Source organism: Oncorhynchus gorbuscha, linkage group LG11 (assembly GCF_021184085.1).
Source record: "Oncorhynchus gorbuscha isolate QuinsamMale2020 ecotype Even-year linkage group LG11, OgorEven_v1.0, whole genome shotgun sequence".
NCBI classification, from domain to species: domain Eukaryota; kingdom Metazoa; phylum Chordata; class Actinopteri; order Salmoniformes; family Salmonidae; genus Oncorhynchus; species Oncorhynchus gorbuscha.
In genome coordinates this window covers 21,791,375-21,808,917 of record NC_060183.1, presented here as the reverse complement: position 1 = coordinate 21,808,917, position 17,543 = coordinate 21,791,375, and the positions used below count along the sequence as shown (strand labels likewise).

The window sequence follows — 17,543 nt, the reverse complement described above, 5'->3', positions numbered from 1 at the left end:
TTAAAATAAACTTGTATTGGTAGTTTGATAATCTTTCATTGGTAGTCTGAAACCACAGACCTGGATGTTAACGTTTCTTGCACTGAACACTGCACATTCAATCCATTTAAAATAGAAGTGCGACCCCACCTTTTGCATGCCTTTAAAATGTGATTGTAGTGGAGCCAAATCTGGAAGACATCTATAACTGACAGACATAATGACGTTTTTGCAAGTGTTAATCACTGATCAAAATAAAAAACGGATGCACCGTGGGCTCTGCCTCAGCCATAGTCAATCTATCATCAATAAGTCCACTCCTATTTATAGTTTATCTCCTGATCTTGACAAAAATAACTTTTGTTATTTTTTTATAAAGAAAAACATTATCTTCTGATCTCGACAAAACGAGGGCATATTTATTTATTTATTTATATATCCTCTCTGGACTGTCATAGGCCAGAGCGTTTGCACCTGTGGTGAATACGCATTGAGTATGGAACAAGAAGAAAGTAAAACTGTGTGTGTCAGTCACGTACTTTCACTCTCATGGTGTTTAAGGTCTTTGGCATGACGTCATACTGAGCAACAACTTTTGTCGGACACAACAGTTGTGGCTAGATGTATACAGCTACCGACGGAATTGATGCATAAATCGTCAAAAAACGTTTTTTTTTTGTATTTTCGGGGAGAACGTTAACGAACCCTAAAACGAACTATTGTCCTAAACTTAACCTAATTGTCCTAACCTGCTACGTTAATTATCTTAACCTGCTGCGTAAGTTCTCCTAACCTGCTACGAAAAGTAAATGTCCTTAGCTTTATACAATCTAGTCCTCACCAGGAGCTCAATTATAACCGTATAATACATTTAATAAATATCTGCGTGTGCCATTTCTGAAAAGACTGCACAAGCAGGCTACAGGCCTACTTACAGTGGTAGTCTATACACTTCAATGCAAAATATCAACTGTCTATTCAACTGTTAAATTCTACTGTAAGTTATAAACCTCGCTCCCTTTCTGATGCAAAAACTTGAAATTACAATATCCAATAGGCACAATGAGAGATGTGCATGGTAATTCGCTGTATGGCTACTTCGGGAATATGAACTCATCATGGCCAGCAAAGGTGAAGAATTTATTCTACAATGGTTATGACACTGTATATGTACATTGTTAATAAATTAAATATTGTCTACTGAAGAAATGTAACATTACATTATTCAGATGCAGTAGCCTACAAATGTAAATGGGAAAGGTGAACCGTCTGTTCTACTGTTAACTGCGCATCAGTTCGGGTCAAATAGAGCAAATACTTGAAATGGCTTATCTATTTGCTACTGTGAATTGGTTCCAGTTAAATAAGAGATGGAGCGAATGGTAGACTATCCTAACTATTTCCCGAATATTAAACCATCACAGTCAGCGTAAATAAATGAGGCCCCTGGCCCCCCGTTTCATTTTTTTAAATTCAGAAAAGCTGCCGGGTTTCTTGGTGACGTCACATCTAGGAAAGCGCACATTCCTGTCTAGGTGCATTGGTCAGACACAAGAAGATTATCTTTATTTTTCTGGAAAAAAACAGCCAATGACTCTCGTATGAAATAGCAAAGTAACGTAATACGTATCTTAGATTATAGTATTACTCCAATAGTTTCCCAGTTTTGATAGCCAGCAGCGTTAGCTAGCTGTCTGTCCAACGAGCTAGCTTAGCTAACGGTAGCTATGTTTACTTCGTCTACGAGCTTCGTTGAACAGTCATGGGTACAACCCTGCGAGGAAAACATGGGCGATTGTAAAGTTTAAACGTCTATATTGGCTATTAATACGTTTTGTTTACGGACATCATCTGACGGTGGAGCTAAATTGAAGGTACTAGTAAGGCAAACTTGAAAGTTGTTTAGCTAGCTAATGTTAGCTAGCACCACGAACGTTAGCTGTTATGAGTAGTTTAGCTATCAAGCTAACAGTTAGCTAGTAAATGCTTGATTTACAGCATAGCTGGCTAACTGTACATGTTGCCAATTTGCATAGCCAAATGTAACATTAATCGTTCATGATATTAACGTTGCAGCAATGGATAAGCCTCCTTTCATACAAAACCAAAACTGTGGAGACTGGGAATTCAAAGAGAGATTGGGCATGGGCAGTTTTGCCCATGTCTACCTGTATCAAAATCATGTAAGTATTCCAACTAGCTAGCGAATGTTAGCAACATTTCTATAGTTAACCCTAGTTGTTCTGGATTTGAATAAAGGTATGTTTACAAGTAGGTGTGAAAGGTTGTCAACCACTTCCTAGATGTAAACAGTAGGCCTGTCTGGGTGGCAGATAATGTATCATAGATACCTGCGTTCTGTTTAGTATGATGTAAGAATGTAAATTGTTGATCTGTATTTGAATTTTAAAAAATATATATATAATGTATCATAGGTCCAATGGCCACCAGTTGAGAGAAACACTTCGTAGCCTAAAAATAGCTTTTGGAATACCGTACTGTTTTGTAATTTTCCCTCTGTGAATTCATAAGTACACATCTGTTGAATTGACCAGCTGTTACAGGTTCAATCAAGATAATAGATTATACTCCCCCCCCCCCCCTTGTTTCCAAGGATACATCGGAAAAAATAGCAGTGAAAATGTGTCGTCTGGAGTTAATACCAAGAAACAAAGACCGGTGGAGCAGAGAGATCCAGATCATGAAAAAGTTTGTCTTCGTCGTATTATCCTTTGGACATCATTGAATGCCACACACATTTGAACAGTGTGACTTCCACCTTTTCACTGATACATTGACATATCGGCATTGGCTTGTTAGTATCAAGTACAATGTTTTTCTTATCTCTTTCATATTCAGGTTGAATAATCTCAATGTAGTGACAGCGCGAGACGTGCCAGAGGAGATGAAGCACATTGCCTTAAACGACCTTCCACTGCTGGCCATGGAGTACTGCTCCAAGGGAGACCTCAGAAAGGTGGACTGCAGAGGATTAATACTTACTTGTCAATTTTCCTTAAAGTCCACGCAAATGTATCATTTTGATTTGAAACCCCTTGGCACCTACATACTCTCCTGGGGGGGGGGGGTAGAGAAACAGGGTTAGCCACAGTGCAGTGCCCCTGGAGTAGTTAAGTGGTTAATGCCTTGCGGAAGGGCACGCCATTTGTCTAACAATGTGTTAATGGTTGAATTTGACAGATGCTGAGCAAGCCAGAAAATTGCTGTGGTCTGAAAGAAAGTGAAGTGCTTTCCCTGCTTAATGACGTCGGTATGTACTGTACCACACCGTTGGGTTGTGTCAATCGTTGCTCTGCATAGAGCTGATTTTCTGAATGGTCTTAACAGGTTCAGGTGTCCAGTATTTACATGAAAACAAGATCATACACAGAGACCTCAAACCAGAAAATGTAGTGCTGCAGGATGTCAACGGAAAGGTAACCCAATATTTATGGACCAGCACACAGAATCTATCACCATGCTCTGTTTTAAAACGGTCTACATTTTTGTGCTATTGGTGTTGTAAAGTGTGAAATCGACTATGGTGATATTGTTATTTTGAAAGATTACTGTTCATCTTGCAATGTTACGATTTTTCATGTTTTTCCTTGTTCAGTTGGTTCACAAAATCATAGACTTGGGCTATGCCAAAGACTTGGACCAGGGGAGTCTGTGCACCTCTTTTGTGGGAACACTGCAGTACTTGGTGAGCATAATATCCCCCCCCCCTCCCACAAGCACTCCTCGATTCCTATTGATTCAACGTTACACTACTGTCTTTGTTTGTTTGTTAAAACCGGACTTACATATTGATACATTGCATTCTTTTCCCCAGGCACCTGAGCTATTTGAGAATAAGCCTTACACTGTCACAGTGGACTACTGGAGTTTTGGCACAATGATATTTGAATGCAGCTGTGGATTCCGGCCGTTTCTGCACAATCTTCAGCCAGTCCAATGGTAGTTGTCCCTCTGCATTTGATTGTGTCCCCAACCCCGAAGGAAATTAATACAGTAACACAGTTCTCAAGTGCTAGTTTTAATTCTAAGTTATCCTCCAAGGGGCACTAGGCAACCATCCTAAATGCCATTTCAATGTTGTTATTCCTCAGGGCCAGCAAAGTGCGGAGCAAAGGTCCCAAAGACATCATGGCCGTGGAGGAATTGAATGGGGACGTCAGATTTTCCACACATCTACCATACCCCAACAATCTGAGCAGGTCCGACGCCATCACACTCTTCATTCTGATGGTGTTATTAACTACCTGTCGCCTAACATCTTTATGTACAGCAGGGTCCTCGAAGGATGTGTGTGCTGGTTCACATCAGAACCTTTAGCCACAGACATATTTCTACCTGGGCAATCAGGTGCCTGTTCAGTAGGGTGTCATGTAACAGAGCATTGAGATATATAGACACACACAGTACCAGTCAAAAGTTTGGACACACCTACTCATTTAAGGGTTTTCCTTTATTTGTACTATTTTCTACATTGTAGAGGAAGGAAGAGACCAAAACTATGAAATAACACATATGGAATCATGTAGTAACTAAAAGAGGTGTTGAACAAATAAAAATATTCAACAAAATATATTTCAGATTCTTCAACCCATTGTGTTGATGACAGCTATGCACACTCTTGGCATTCTCTCAACCAGCTTCATGAAGTCACCTCGAATGCTTTTCCAACAGTCTTGAAGCAGTTCCCACATATGCTGAGCACTTGTTGGCTGCTTTTCCTTCACTCTGCATCCAACTCATCCCAAACCATCTCAATTCGGTTGAGATCGGGTGATTGTGGTGGCCAGGTCATCTGATGCAGCACTCCCATCACTCTCATTCTTGGTCAAATAGCCCTTACACAGCCTGGAGGTGTGTTGGGTCATTGTCCTGTTGAAAAACAAATGATAGTCCCACTAAGCGCAAACCAGATGGGATGGCGTATCGCTGCAGAATGCTGTGGTAGCTATGCTGGTTAAGTGTGCCTTGAATTCTAAATAAATCACAGACAGTGTCACCAGCAAAGCACCATCACACCACCTCCTCCATGCTTTGCGGTGGGAACCGCACATGCGGAGATCATCCGTTCGCCTACTCTGCGCCTCACAAAGACATGACGGTTGGAACCAAAAATCTTACATTTGGACTCATCAGACCAAAGGACAGATTTCCACCAGTCTAATGTCCAATGCTCATGTTTTTTTGGCCCAAGCAAGTCTCTTATTGGTGTGGTTTCTTTGCAGCAATTCAACCATGAAGGCCTGATTCATGCAGTCTCCTCTGAACAGTTCATGTTGAGATGTGTCTGTTACTTGAACTCTGAAGCATTTATTTGGGCTGCAATCTGAGGTGCAGTTAATTGCAGATTTCTGAGGTAACTGGTCTTTCCTGTGGTTGTCCTCTGAGAGCCAGTTTAATCTTAGCACTTGATGGTTTTTGCAACTGAACTTGAGGAAAGTTTCAAAGTTCTTAATCTTCCGTATTGACTGAACTTCATGTCTTAAAGTGATGATAGACTGTTGTTTCTCTTTGCTTATTTGAGCTGTTCTTGCCATAATATGGACTTGGTCTTTTACCAAATAGGGCTATCTTCTGTATGTCATCCCTACCTTGTCACAACACATCTGATTGGCTCAAATGCATTAGGAAGGAAAGAAATTCCACAAATTAACTTTTAACAAGGCACACCTGTTCATTGAAATGCATTCCAGGTGACTACCTCATGAAGCTGGTTGAGAGAATGCGAAGAGTGTGCAAAGCTGTCATCAAGGCAAAGGGTGGCTACTTTGAATTATTTATTTATTTTTTTAGTTTATTTTATTTTTACAGGGACAGTGCACATTAATCAACGTTTCAGTAAGAGTGCCGGTTTTAGCCAGCCGGCTAATTTTCAACCGCAGTCCCTGGGCAGGTTATTAAAAACAATTACAATATAGACAATAGCACCATAGAACAAGCAAGACATAGCAACATAGGACAAGCAAGACATAGCATACAGACAGAGCAACATAGAACAAAAAGCAGCAAAACAAAATTCATAAAAGCAACAAAGTGTTTCCACACCTCACAAGCTACAGACAACAGACAACATGGAAAGCGGCAACACACAGCTAGGGACCATGTTCACAAATCTGATTGACCTTTAGCCAGGTCTTCAAGCATTTTGTGAAAGTGTGATATGTGGTGCAGTTATGTGTGTCTGATGGCAGTGTATTCCAGACATGGGAAGCTCTCACAGAGAATGCAGATTTACTAAAGGTGCTTTTCCTTAGGGGAACTATACAGTCACCTCTCATGTCAGACCTTGTGGATCTGCTGCCATATGTCTGGGTTTTCTGTTTAACAAAAATATTGAGTGGAGGGGGAGCCAGGCCATTAAGGATCTTGAATACAAGACATGCGTCGGTGTATTGCACAAGATTTTCCCAACTCAAGAGCTCATGCTTTCTAAGGATGTGACAATGATGATGGCTATTGGGCTTCCTATCAAGCACTTTGAGAGCCTGTTTGTAGACAGACTGAATAGGTTTTAATGTTGTACAGCAAGCTTGGGCCCAACTAGTCAAGCAGTATGTTAAGTGGGGGAGTATCATAGAATTGAAGTACAGTTTTGCTACCTCTGTAGTCAAACAATTTCGTATAAATCGGAAATTAGCTAGGTTGAATTTGGTTATTTGAATGACCTTTTTCACATGCTTTTTAAAAGAGAGGTTGGAATCAAGTATGTCAAATAAATGTCAAATTTATTTTCATATAACAGTTGTTTTGGTTACTACATGATTCCAAATGTGCTATTTCATAGTTTATGTCTTCACTATTATTCTACAATGTGAAAAATAGTAAAAATGAAGAAAAACCCTTGAATGAGTAGATGTGTCCAAACTTTTGATTTTCTGTCATGTAGAACAGTGAATCGTGTCAGCTCAATTTATGACAACATTCTAAACGTTTCACCTCATTGAGTAGCATAACTTGAAATTTGAAAACCGGGACTCTTAACTCGAGAGAAACGACCCATGACCTGAATAGAGTGAACCTATTTATTTCCCCTCCACCGGGGGCAATGTTAATATGCGCTGTGCTCATTCAGGACACTGCTGGAGCGCATGGAGATGCTGCTTCAACTGATGCTGAAATGGGATCCTGTCCAGAGGGGAGGCAAGACCAACGCTGACAGCAAGAAACCCCAGTGCTTTGAAGTGCTGGAACAAATATTATGCATGAAGGTTAGTTCTGTAATGTATCATACTGTATTTATTGAGCTGACCATAGATTCTCTGTCAAGGCTGGCCTCATTTATTTGGTTTGGTCTCATAGGCAAAATTCAGTGAACTCTTTATTTTTCCTCAGTAAGTGAATGTGCAATTAATATACCTTTTCAGCAAAATGTTAAGTTTGGCTGTCAGTGCTTGATATTTTGGATTGACTCAATCTGCTAGCCAGTCGGCTTCCTTTATTTTACCCATATATTCTCTCTCATTTGCAGGTTGTCCACATCCTAAACATGACCACAGCCCAGGTCCACTCCTTCCAACTGGTCCCAGAGGAGAGCCTCCATAGCCTGCAGCGCCGCATCGAGACTGAGACCAAGATTGAGCTGGTCAACCAGGAGCTTTTGCAGGAGACGGGTGTGTCGCTGGACCCCAGGAAGGCTGCAGCCCAGTGTGTCCTTGACGGGGTGGTAAGACTCCTTTTGGTTCCACTCTGCTACTTCGTTGGTGTTATGTTATTTGTTAGACTGTTTTGATTGCCTGGCTTCCCAAACTCCTTGCTCCGGCCAAAAACTACACCACGCCCACGGACATTAGTTTGTTCTCCGCGGTGAGTCTGGATCAGAGTACCTCCCTGACAATTTCTAGAATGGAAATCCATTCTAGACCGTCTGATTGGTCACAGAAACCAATATGTTGGGCCAGAGCCAAAACACATGTGGGTAAAGTGATGTTTTGCCAAATTTGGCATTGATACTGTTTGGTTCGAGATGATCCAATTGCTGATAACTTTGTTTTGTACAACACCCCTCATTTTGACTTCACCACAAACAACTTAAATGACGGCCGTCTCAGACTGAAGTATGTAGCAAACGATAGAGCAGCGGAATAATTAATTTTGAGTCGTCGAGCAGGTTTCGATGCAACACATTGTAAATCTTACTCACCTCTTCAGCATGAACATGTTTAGCATTTGACCCCCATGTAAAGTGATTGTGTGTGCTTTGTGTGTTGTGCAGCGAGGCTGGGACAGTTACATCATCTATTTGTTTGACAAGAGCCTCACCAAGTACTCTGGTCCCTTCAGTGCAAGACAGCTGCCTGATGAAGTCAACGCTATTGGTGAGTACTGTTTTCTCTGCCCGCTGATAAATATTTTGAGATGTTAAGCCGATTTGGATCGGAATACAAGCTCATGCAATTAGAGGTAGTGCTTTTTTTTAGTTTTTTGGGCAAAAACAAAATCCTCCTTCCATCGTTTGGTTAAAAAATGTCTTCAGTTTGTTCTTCCTTCATATGTACCAAGCCTTATGTCGTCTTTTTCCCCCAGTACGGGAAGCTAAGTCCCAGCTTCCCTTGGTGGTGCTGAAGAAGGTGTGGGGCGAGGCGGTTAGTTACATCTGTGGACTGAAGGATGACTACAGCAGATTGTTCCAGGGCCAGAGGGCTGCCATGTGAGTAAGCCAGCATGGCTGTACTAGAATTAAACAAATCTGAAAGGAAGTGAGATTATTTACGTTGAGACATTACCATATTACCAAACTGAAATTGCTAAAAGAAGTTCCCAGATTTGCTTTCGAAGAATCGGCCAGTTGCTTTTTCATCTGTGGTGTGGGATTCCATGTTCCCAATGAGCTTTGCACGCGCAGCCGTGCAGAAGCAATGCCAGCCCGCGCTGAGACACATGAGATTGAACTTTGGTGAACTGCACTAGTGTTGCCCCATTAGTTTACACTAGCTTTCAGATCAACTTTCCTGATGTGAGAATTGTGATCGAATTAACATAATATCAGCCTTTTTAAATGCAGCAAACATAACTTTGCAAGATTGAGTCAGCGATGTTATTGTACGCGAAAAAGGTTACAGTCGAATTAGTGCATTTTGACAGGTAGAAGTGCTCATTCAGTTCACCTTTCCTTTCACGTGCGCTGAAATTAGCTCGAGGCTGTTTTTTTGGGGGGAAATTGGTGTGATCCCGTGTTATCTTGATGTACATTTCTGTCTTTGAACAGACAGTTATTCTATTCTGTGTGTGTGTCCAGGCTGAGCCTCCTACGCTACAACACCAACCTGACCCGGTGCAAGAACGGCATGTTTGCCTTCTCCCAGCAGCTGAAGGCCAAGCTGGACTTCTTCAAGAGCAGCATTCAATACGACCTGGAGAAGTACAGCGACCAGATGCATTATGGGATCTGTGAGTGTCTGCCGGCTAATGATCGGTAGTGCCAAGAATAGTCACCCACATGGCCCTGTGTCTGAAATGGTGCCCTATTCCCTACATAGGGCCCATAGTAGAGAATAGGGTGCCAGTTCAGAAGCAACAATGGTTTTGTGTTGTGAAAAGATGTTGTTTTCGTGAGATTTGGTTCTTTTTACCCCACAGCGTCAGAGAAGATGCTGAAAGCGTGGCAGGAGAACGAGGGGAAAGCTGCTGCTTATGCACAGGTACCAGCAGGGATGGGGACAAACTTAGGAACCTTGCTGCGTGTATTCCGGGTGTAAAAATATATATATATATATATATTCTCATGTACAGTAGATTTTCTTCATTCCAAATTGATTGTTGGTATAGAACACATCTGCCCTTGTTTTGGTAAAAGGCTAAGGGATGGGGCTGGAGAAATGTAACCACTCAAATACATAGACAGAGCTCTGGATGCAAGGACTGACCATCCATGATATCAAAATGTATAGTTTTGATGTTATAAACTGTTTTAGAATGACATTGTTTACAAACATTGGACTAAAACAAGTGTATTTTTGGGGTTCTGATGGGGTACGACAGTTGAACTGAACTCATGACCTATTAAGACGTTATATTCTTCAGGAATCAATGGGTACATATCATTAATTTATATGTCCCCAAAAAATGGATGTGGTAACTGCAGATTGCCCTTTAACCACAGGTCTAGAATCGGATTACCCCACCAACTGTTATCGTCAGGTTAATAAAAGTATGACCCTCTATCAGTGCTCAGGGGCAACTCTACCTATTACCATTGAAAGACCAGGTGTAATGTGTCTGGTCCACCAGGTGGCAGAGGTGAGCCACCTGGACGAGGAAATCATGTCGTTACACTCGGAGATTGTGGAGTTGCAGCGGAGTCCCTACGCCCGTCGCCAAGGAGACGTCATGGAGCAGCTGTGAGTTCTATACCAGCCGTGAATGACACGCTCTGTCTCTCCTCCATGAAACGCATCAAGGGTCTATCTGTCTGAGTGTCTGAGCGATGTTCTATAGATTCCTGGGGTCATTTAATGTTTTCCTGTATATCTGCACTATATGTTGTTCAAACATTCAAACCGGGTGAATCTTTCCTTTTTAAGTAGAAGTGGATGGAACCTTATTGAGATGTCTGGCTTCTGTGTCCAGCTAAAGCTAGTAGCTGATCTGACAGCTAACCTAATGTTGTTCTTTAATTTGCATTGCCACTCATATACATTTTAGAGAAGTGTTTCCCAACCCTGGTCCTCCAGTACCCCCAACAGTACACAGTTTCGTTGTAGCCCTTGACAAATATACCCCGTTCAAGGGCTTGATGATTAGTTGACAAGTTAAATCAGGTGTGCTTGTCCAGGGTTACAATCAAAATGTGTGCTGTTGGGGGGTACTCGAGGACCAGGGTTGGGAAACACTGATTTTAGAGTACTCAAATGCACACTTTTTAAGAAGAAAAGGTCAACTCTTCTGAATAAAATGAATGTTCTAAAATAATGACTTGTTTATTCGTTGTTTTCAGAGAGGAGAAGGCCATTGAACTCTACAAACAACTGAAGATGAAATGCAGAAGTAAGCCACTTTGGACCAATAAACAGTCACTGCACTGCAGCTGTCATAAATGTCCATAAGACAGTAGTACTTTTGGATATGGAATAGAATCTGTAATGGTACAACTGTAATTCTAAGCGCTACCACCACCTGACACCAGTGTCCTGTTCTTCCCTCAGCGCCTGACCCTGATGTGAGCAGCGACAGCTCCGAGATGGTTAAAGCCATCATCCAGACTGTCCAGAACCAAGACAAGGTCCTCCGAGACCTCTACGCACATCTCAGGTAGACTGGGTCCGGCACTGTTCAGTGGACCGTCACTTCACCCCGGTCATAAACTGAGCGTTGCAGATAGAAATAGCATGAGTAGACCTGACATGATTCTACACTCTACTCTGCATGTCAGAGAGGCATGTGTCTGTTCAATGCGATATATTTATCTCGGAATTCTGAACGTTCCGCAGAAATGTGGTGATATGGCTGCCTAGTTGGATTTTGCACCTCTTTACTATTCCTGAGGTTTTACTGTCTGCCCCCCCCCCCCCCCCCCCCCCCCCCCCCCCCCCCCCATGCAGTAAGATCTTACTGAGCAAGCAGAAGATAATTGACCTGTTCCCACGGATTGAGAAGACGCTGGAGAACATCAAGGATGCCGACAACACTGTGATGCAGATGCAGGTCAAGAGACAGCGAGAGTTCTGGCACCTACTGAAGATTGCCTGTGTGAGTGACAGAGAGGTAGAACCAGAGTTCAGTTAGTCATAAGGTCACGAGATCTACTGTAAGGTGGCATTGGGTTATTTTACATCGTGCAGTTTTCTATTGACCTCACATAGGTCATAATAAGTGAACACGTGTTCAGTGTAAGTCATTTGTCTTCTCCCAGGCTCAGAACTCTGCAAGGAACTCGATAGCAGCCAGCCCAGAGTTGTCCAACCCCCTGCAGGTGTCCCAGTGGGCCCAGTCTGCCCAGCCCATCAGCAACCCTCACCCCCTGACCTCCCTACCAGGACCCAACGATAGGTACTGGGCTATACAGTAGACAGACGGGGGGGGTTGACATGTTTATTGTAGCAGAATGAAAAGGAATGGCCTTAGGACAGTAGGTGACTTGTTCTCTTTGTTTCTCCTTCCCTCCAGTGATGCTGCCCCGCGTCTGCTTCAGGAGAACCAGAAGTACCTCAGTCAGCTGACCAGCCTGATGCAGGAAGCTGCTGACGAGCAGTCCAAAAGCATAGTGGTGAGTTGGGACGTTGTCTCTCAGCCGGCAAGACTTGTAATGGAAGCCTGGTATTCTGTCAATGCAGCGTCTTATATCTCAGTGTTGCACGTCACCACGTTTTCTGCAGTGTGTTAAGTCACACGCACGTCTGTACTGAAGAAAAATAAATTTACTGCGTTATAGTTCATATAAGGAAATCAAGTCAATTGAAACAAATTCGTTAGGCCCTAAACTATGGATTTCGCATGACTGGGCAGTGGTGCAGCCATAGGGAGCATGGGAGGGTATAGGCCCACCCACTGGAGGAGCCAGGCCCAGCCAATCAGAATGCAGATGCAGAGTTTTCCCCACATAAGGGCTTTATTACAGACAGAAATACTCCTCGGTTTCATCAGCTGTCCGGGTGGCTGGTCTCAGACGATCCTGCAGGTGAAGAAGCTAGATGTGGAGGTCTGAGGCTGGTGTGGTTACACGTGGTCTGCGGTTGTGAGGCCGGTTGGATGAACTGCCAAAGTCTCTAAAATGACGTTGGAGGCAGCTTATGGTAGAGAAATTAACATGACGTTCTCTGGCAACAGCTCTGGTGGACATTCCTGTAGTCAGCATGCCAATTGCACTCCCCTGTAAAACTTGAGACGTTTGTGGCATTGTGTTGTGACAAAACTGCACATGTCAGTGGCATTTTTTTATTGTCCCCAGTACAAGGTGCAGCTGTGTAATGATCATGCTGTTTCATCAGCTTCTTGATATGCCACACCTGTCAGGTGGATGGATTATCTTGGCAAAGGAGAAATGCTCACTAACAGGGATGCATACAAAGTTTTGAGAGAAATAACCTTTTTGTGCATGTGGAACATTTCTGGAATCTCTTATTTCAGCTCATGAAACATGGGACCAACACTTTACGTGTTGCGTTTATATTTTCGTTCAGTCTATAACGTGGAATTGAAACATGTAGGTACTTGTTAAGTTGGCACCACTGGTGTGCGTCATTTACCAGTCACACTGTTCTCTATGTCCACTCCCTATCAGGGTGGGATTAGGTGTCCCAGGTCAGGAGGGTGATAAGGTTCCCTCTGTCTTTTTCCCAACCTTGTGTTGTATTAAGTGGGCTCAGACATGTCCTTAAGGCTAACTGGCTAATCTCATCCATTCGAAACATGTCTGGGGAGGTTGGCTGCCTTTCCCAGAGGGCACTGAGATTGATACGGTGTCTAAACCACAAACCAAACACCATGGTCATCACTAGTTACCGCAGCCCCAAAGTCAAACGCCACATAATTCTGCAATTTGTCTTCTTAAAATGTGATTTTAAACCTTAACCACACTGCTAACCTTCTGCCTAGTCTTAAATTAAAAACCAAAATACACATTTTTGTTCATGGTTTTTCACAATTTTGACCTTGTGTCCACTCCACAGTTAACCCTTTTCTTTGTTACAGCGACAACCTTAAAGCTTCATTGAGGTCAATGTTATGTCATCTCTTTGTAGGAGCAAGATTGGAGCTGGACTAAATACGAAACATTGTCTACGAAACTGCTCAAACGAAATGTGTGAATACATGTCAACAGTAAACAAAGCACTGTCCAGCTCATCCCTGCCTGCCCTCCAACCAAGTAACACTAAGGACAGAATGCTGTTAACAAAATGGAGTCACGGCAGTTCATGTAATTGTACATTTTGATGTGTGGATTTGGTAACTCACTTTAACGGCTAACCTGAGCTTCTTAAAAGGCAGATCAAAAAATACAAATGCTCAATGGTTTTCTCTTCTCCGTTTCCTCATCTATTTGGTGAGAAGGGTGGATGTATATAATTTTGTTTTTATATGAACAAAAAAAAAAGAGTCTGAACACGACATGTCAGTCGTCCATTACTCTTCATGCAAATGTAACCTTTTTAATTTTACCTCGCAGATCATTGTGCAAATCTAAGTACCACTATTCATCAAAATCCATATTTTACTATTATCTTATCAAAGTATCAGTGTAAACTGAAATTGATTGTGAGTCAAAGTTTTGGAATGACAGAGCTGGAAAGTGTTTGGGCTAAGGAAATGGGAGTGATAAGAAAGCTTTCTAGGCACGGACGTTTGTGTTCAGCCCCATCATGTCTCGTGATGTGACGCAGCACAAGGAAAAGAGAGGGGGGGGGGGGGGAATTACAATCGACCAGCAGCACTTTTGACATTCCCAAGTATCCTCCATCCTGTTTGTGCCGAGGAAGTAGGAGTCAGACATCTGGGGTCCTAGATGCCCTCTAGAACCCTATTCATCAGTCTGGGCCCTTGTGACACCTCTTGTTACAATCATCCAACGGGACAGGAAATGGATCAGCTGTATTTGAAATCAAGTCATGCATCGATCAAGGGGAAAGGGTTTTGACCATATATAAACTGTATTTTAATTGACTAAAAGTATTCCATCATGACTAAACACACTTTACATGGATTGGGGGAAGGGGGGGGGGAATCCTGTAGTTACTTTGTGACGTTTGTGTCACTAAGAATGCTGGTATGTTTTTTTTCCCACATGTTGAAAATGTTTAAACCTGAAAAATAGAATACCACAAGTTAGATTCAGTTTGTCAGGTGCACTGTCATTCTTTCTTTTCACTGGATGCTCAATGAATAGAAACGTATGGCGGGCCATGATAAATGATTGAACGCACCACCCGGGAGGTGTAACAAAGATGAAGTACACACTTTGCTCCAGAAAGACATGTACATTTAAATCTATAAGTTGTATTTATGTAGTTTAAAGTGCAATGGATACCGTTTATTTTGTAGTATTTAAGTGACCTGCTATGTCAGTTTCCCTCTTCAAGGTTTGTCACCATCTGATGTTAAAAACCCATGTCTGAATGTTTGCTTTTTTAGTAATTGTATTGTGTAAATATCAAACATGGACTTGGTATTACAATAAAAAGTGGACTTGGCATGAATTTGTATTGCTTTATATTAGTTCTAAGAAGCTAATGTTTGTGGTGTTCCCTGTTTCTGCAAGTGGTGCCCACTGTCTATATTTTCTGCTCTACCAAATTCCAATGGTGGATTTTAACTGAGGCTTGCTGAAGACGGGAGGCGTTTGTGTGAAGGAGTTGCTTAAAGAATGTTTTGATTATTTCATGGTTTGATCGTATAGAATAATCTAGAGCTACAGGCAACTCTGTCTCTTGTGCTTTTGGCAATGATTTCACACGAGGCCTATTTTACATGCTATGCCTAAATACCTATAACTACTAAATACACACGTTTTTCTTTCCATTTCATTACATGTTATTTTAAGTTCTCCGTTTGGAGCGCAACATGACGTTGAAAGGGATGTCTAAATTGGGCATTTCTATAAATGATGAAATTGAAGGAATCTAGGGCTTATGTTAACTTTGATTGTGTTCGATGAAAATGGTAGACCTTTCAAACGTTGACTGCCTACTGTGCCAAAGGGATTTTGTTGTTAAATGGGAGTGAGGAGTGTGTTGATATAATGGTAATTATTGTCAAAATTCCACTTTTAACAACCATCAGAATTAGGCAATAATTAAAGAGTAGACAAAGTGATCATGTCAGGTGAAAATGTATATCAAATGTTTTACCATTGCAACATTTGATGCAGTCACATTCACTGTGGTTGTCTGATGCAACCTGTGTTGTAGAGTTTTTTTTGGTTATTTTCCAATTGGCAACAACGTCAATGAGCGTCATCACTATCTTTCCTTTGCGGTACCTCAAACTGTCCTGATTACCATCTGAGATGAACTTGTATGAGTTCATTTGATTCCTGGCTCACAGTTTGTCTGGGTACTATCTTAACATCATCCCAAAATCTACTCTTGAGTTGTAAGTTGTTTTTTTGTGTCTTTAAAACCGGTATTAACAGGATTCCTATGCCATTTTCTGAGATGCTTTGTGGATATGGGCCAAATTCTGTTTCTGCACACAAGCTGCGTTTACACAGGCATCTCAATTCTGATAATTTCTTTCACTAATTGGTCTTATGACCAATCACATCAGCTCTGAAAAAGATCCGATGTGAAAAGATCTGATGTGATTGGTCAAAAGACCAATAAGTGGAGAAAAATCAGAATTGGGCTGCCTTTGTAAACGCAGCCTAAGAGACAGTCACTGATTCAATACATGAGTCACTGACCACTGAAGGATGTGCAGGATATACTGGTCTTGCACTTTCCCCCACCCTGTGATTATCACCAATGTTTCTTTGTTTCCGTTGAAAAGAGTCACTCTCAGCTGGCCATGTGACATATTAGTTTTACTGCAGATGTCAGGAAATGATTTAAGAGCAGTGGGGGGGTGAGTGCCTGTGGAGCTGGACAGGTCATGTCCGGCAGGGAAATGTAACCTACTCCCCTTCTTGGATAATTTTATTAAATGGAATAGTAGGTCTTTTTGTCCTCTCTTCAGACATGTGACCGTAGCTTTTGTCAGATGAATATGTTTGCATTCCCTTCTTCAAGTGGCAGTTGGTTCTCTCTTCACCTCGTAATTGAGCTTTAGTTGCTTGTTGTTTTGTGTTTCTTCTTTGCTCCAAAGAAAGGAAGAAGATATCTTCATCGTCCATGGTTCTGTGGAACTTCTCATATTTCTTTGCTCACACGGCATCATTTAAATATAGGCTATTAGTCAATCCTACTCTGTGGGTGTCATCACGTCTTCAGGATCTGAGTTAGTTTCTGCTTTGCATTCACTTTGCAGTGATGGATGAGGAAAATGAATTAAACTATTCAGCGTTTGCTGTGGCCTGGCAAACTGCACTAAAATAGCAACTGCTTGTAAGTAACAACTGCCACTGTAGAACTGTATAAAAATAAACTTGTGGTCGGACTGTCCTGAAGCCCAGTCTAGGACTCTAGGTTTCACGAGGCAAAGTGGTTTTGTCTGGTGTTTTTCATTTAGCATTTTACAATACGAACATTCCTTAATACAAGACCACAATAACTGCTGTACGTTTTGTTCCATGTTCCAAGTGTTGTGATTGTACTCTTTTCTAATAATACTTATTCTTTGTAATCTCTCCAACCCAATAACTACTGTTGAATTCTGAGTGAACAACAAAATTCATTGTTTCGTTGTTAGTTAACTCCGAAATAGAAAACAAGACATCCTTGTTTCAATGTTAGTGAACCAAGTACTAAACTATTAAAACAAGCACAGACACAGCCATCCCATCCCCCATTCTAATAACAACCAGCAGTGTTTTAATACGTTGATACTGAGTGAATCAGACTGAATCATCGGAGGCCTCAGCATGCCTGAGACCAACCCCTACTTAATGCTACATTCCTGAGCATAAAGCATCTGCGTGCTGATCTTGGACCAGGTCCTCCCTGTCCATGTTACCATGT

The 17,543-nt window shown here is 41.9% G+C and overlaps 1 protein-coding gene across 1 annotated transcript; it reads left to right on the top strand.

Annotated features, from left to right (window-relative positions):
• Positions 1–1,459: 1,459 nt before the first annotated feature.
• On the top strand, positions 1,460–15,119 carry LOC124048289 (inhibitor of nuclear factor kappa-B kinase subunit alpha-like). The gene is made up of 22 exons (XM_046368925.1): positions 1,460–1,853; positions 2,056–2,162; positions 2,594–2,688; positions 2,839–2,956; positions 3,181–3,250; positions 3,328–3,416; positions 3,596–3,685; positions 3,815–3,939; positions 4,092–4,199; positions 7,070–7,205; positions 7,466–7,660; positions 8,210–8,312; positions 8,521–8,644; positions 9,233–9,384; positions 9,574–9,635; positions 10,225–10,334; positions 10,931–10,980; positions 11,139–11,244; positions 11,535–11,682; positions 11,846–11,982; positions 12,100–12,199; positions 13,674–15,119. The coding sequence occupies exons 2-22, from the start codon at positions 2,058–2,060 to the stop codon at positions 13,737–13,739; spliced, it is 2,289 nt and encodes a 762-aa protein (XP_046224881.1). The 5' UTR covers positions 1,460–1,853; positions 2,056–2,057; the 3' UTR covers positions 13,740–15,119.
• The last annotated feature ends 2,424 nt before the right edge of the window (positions 15,120–17,543 follow it).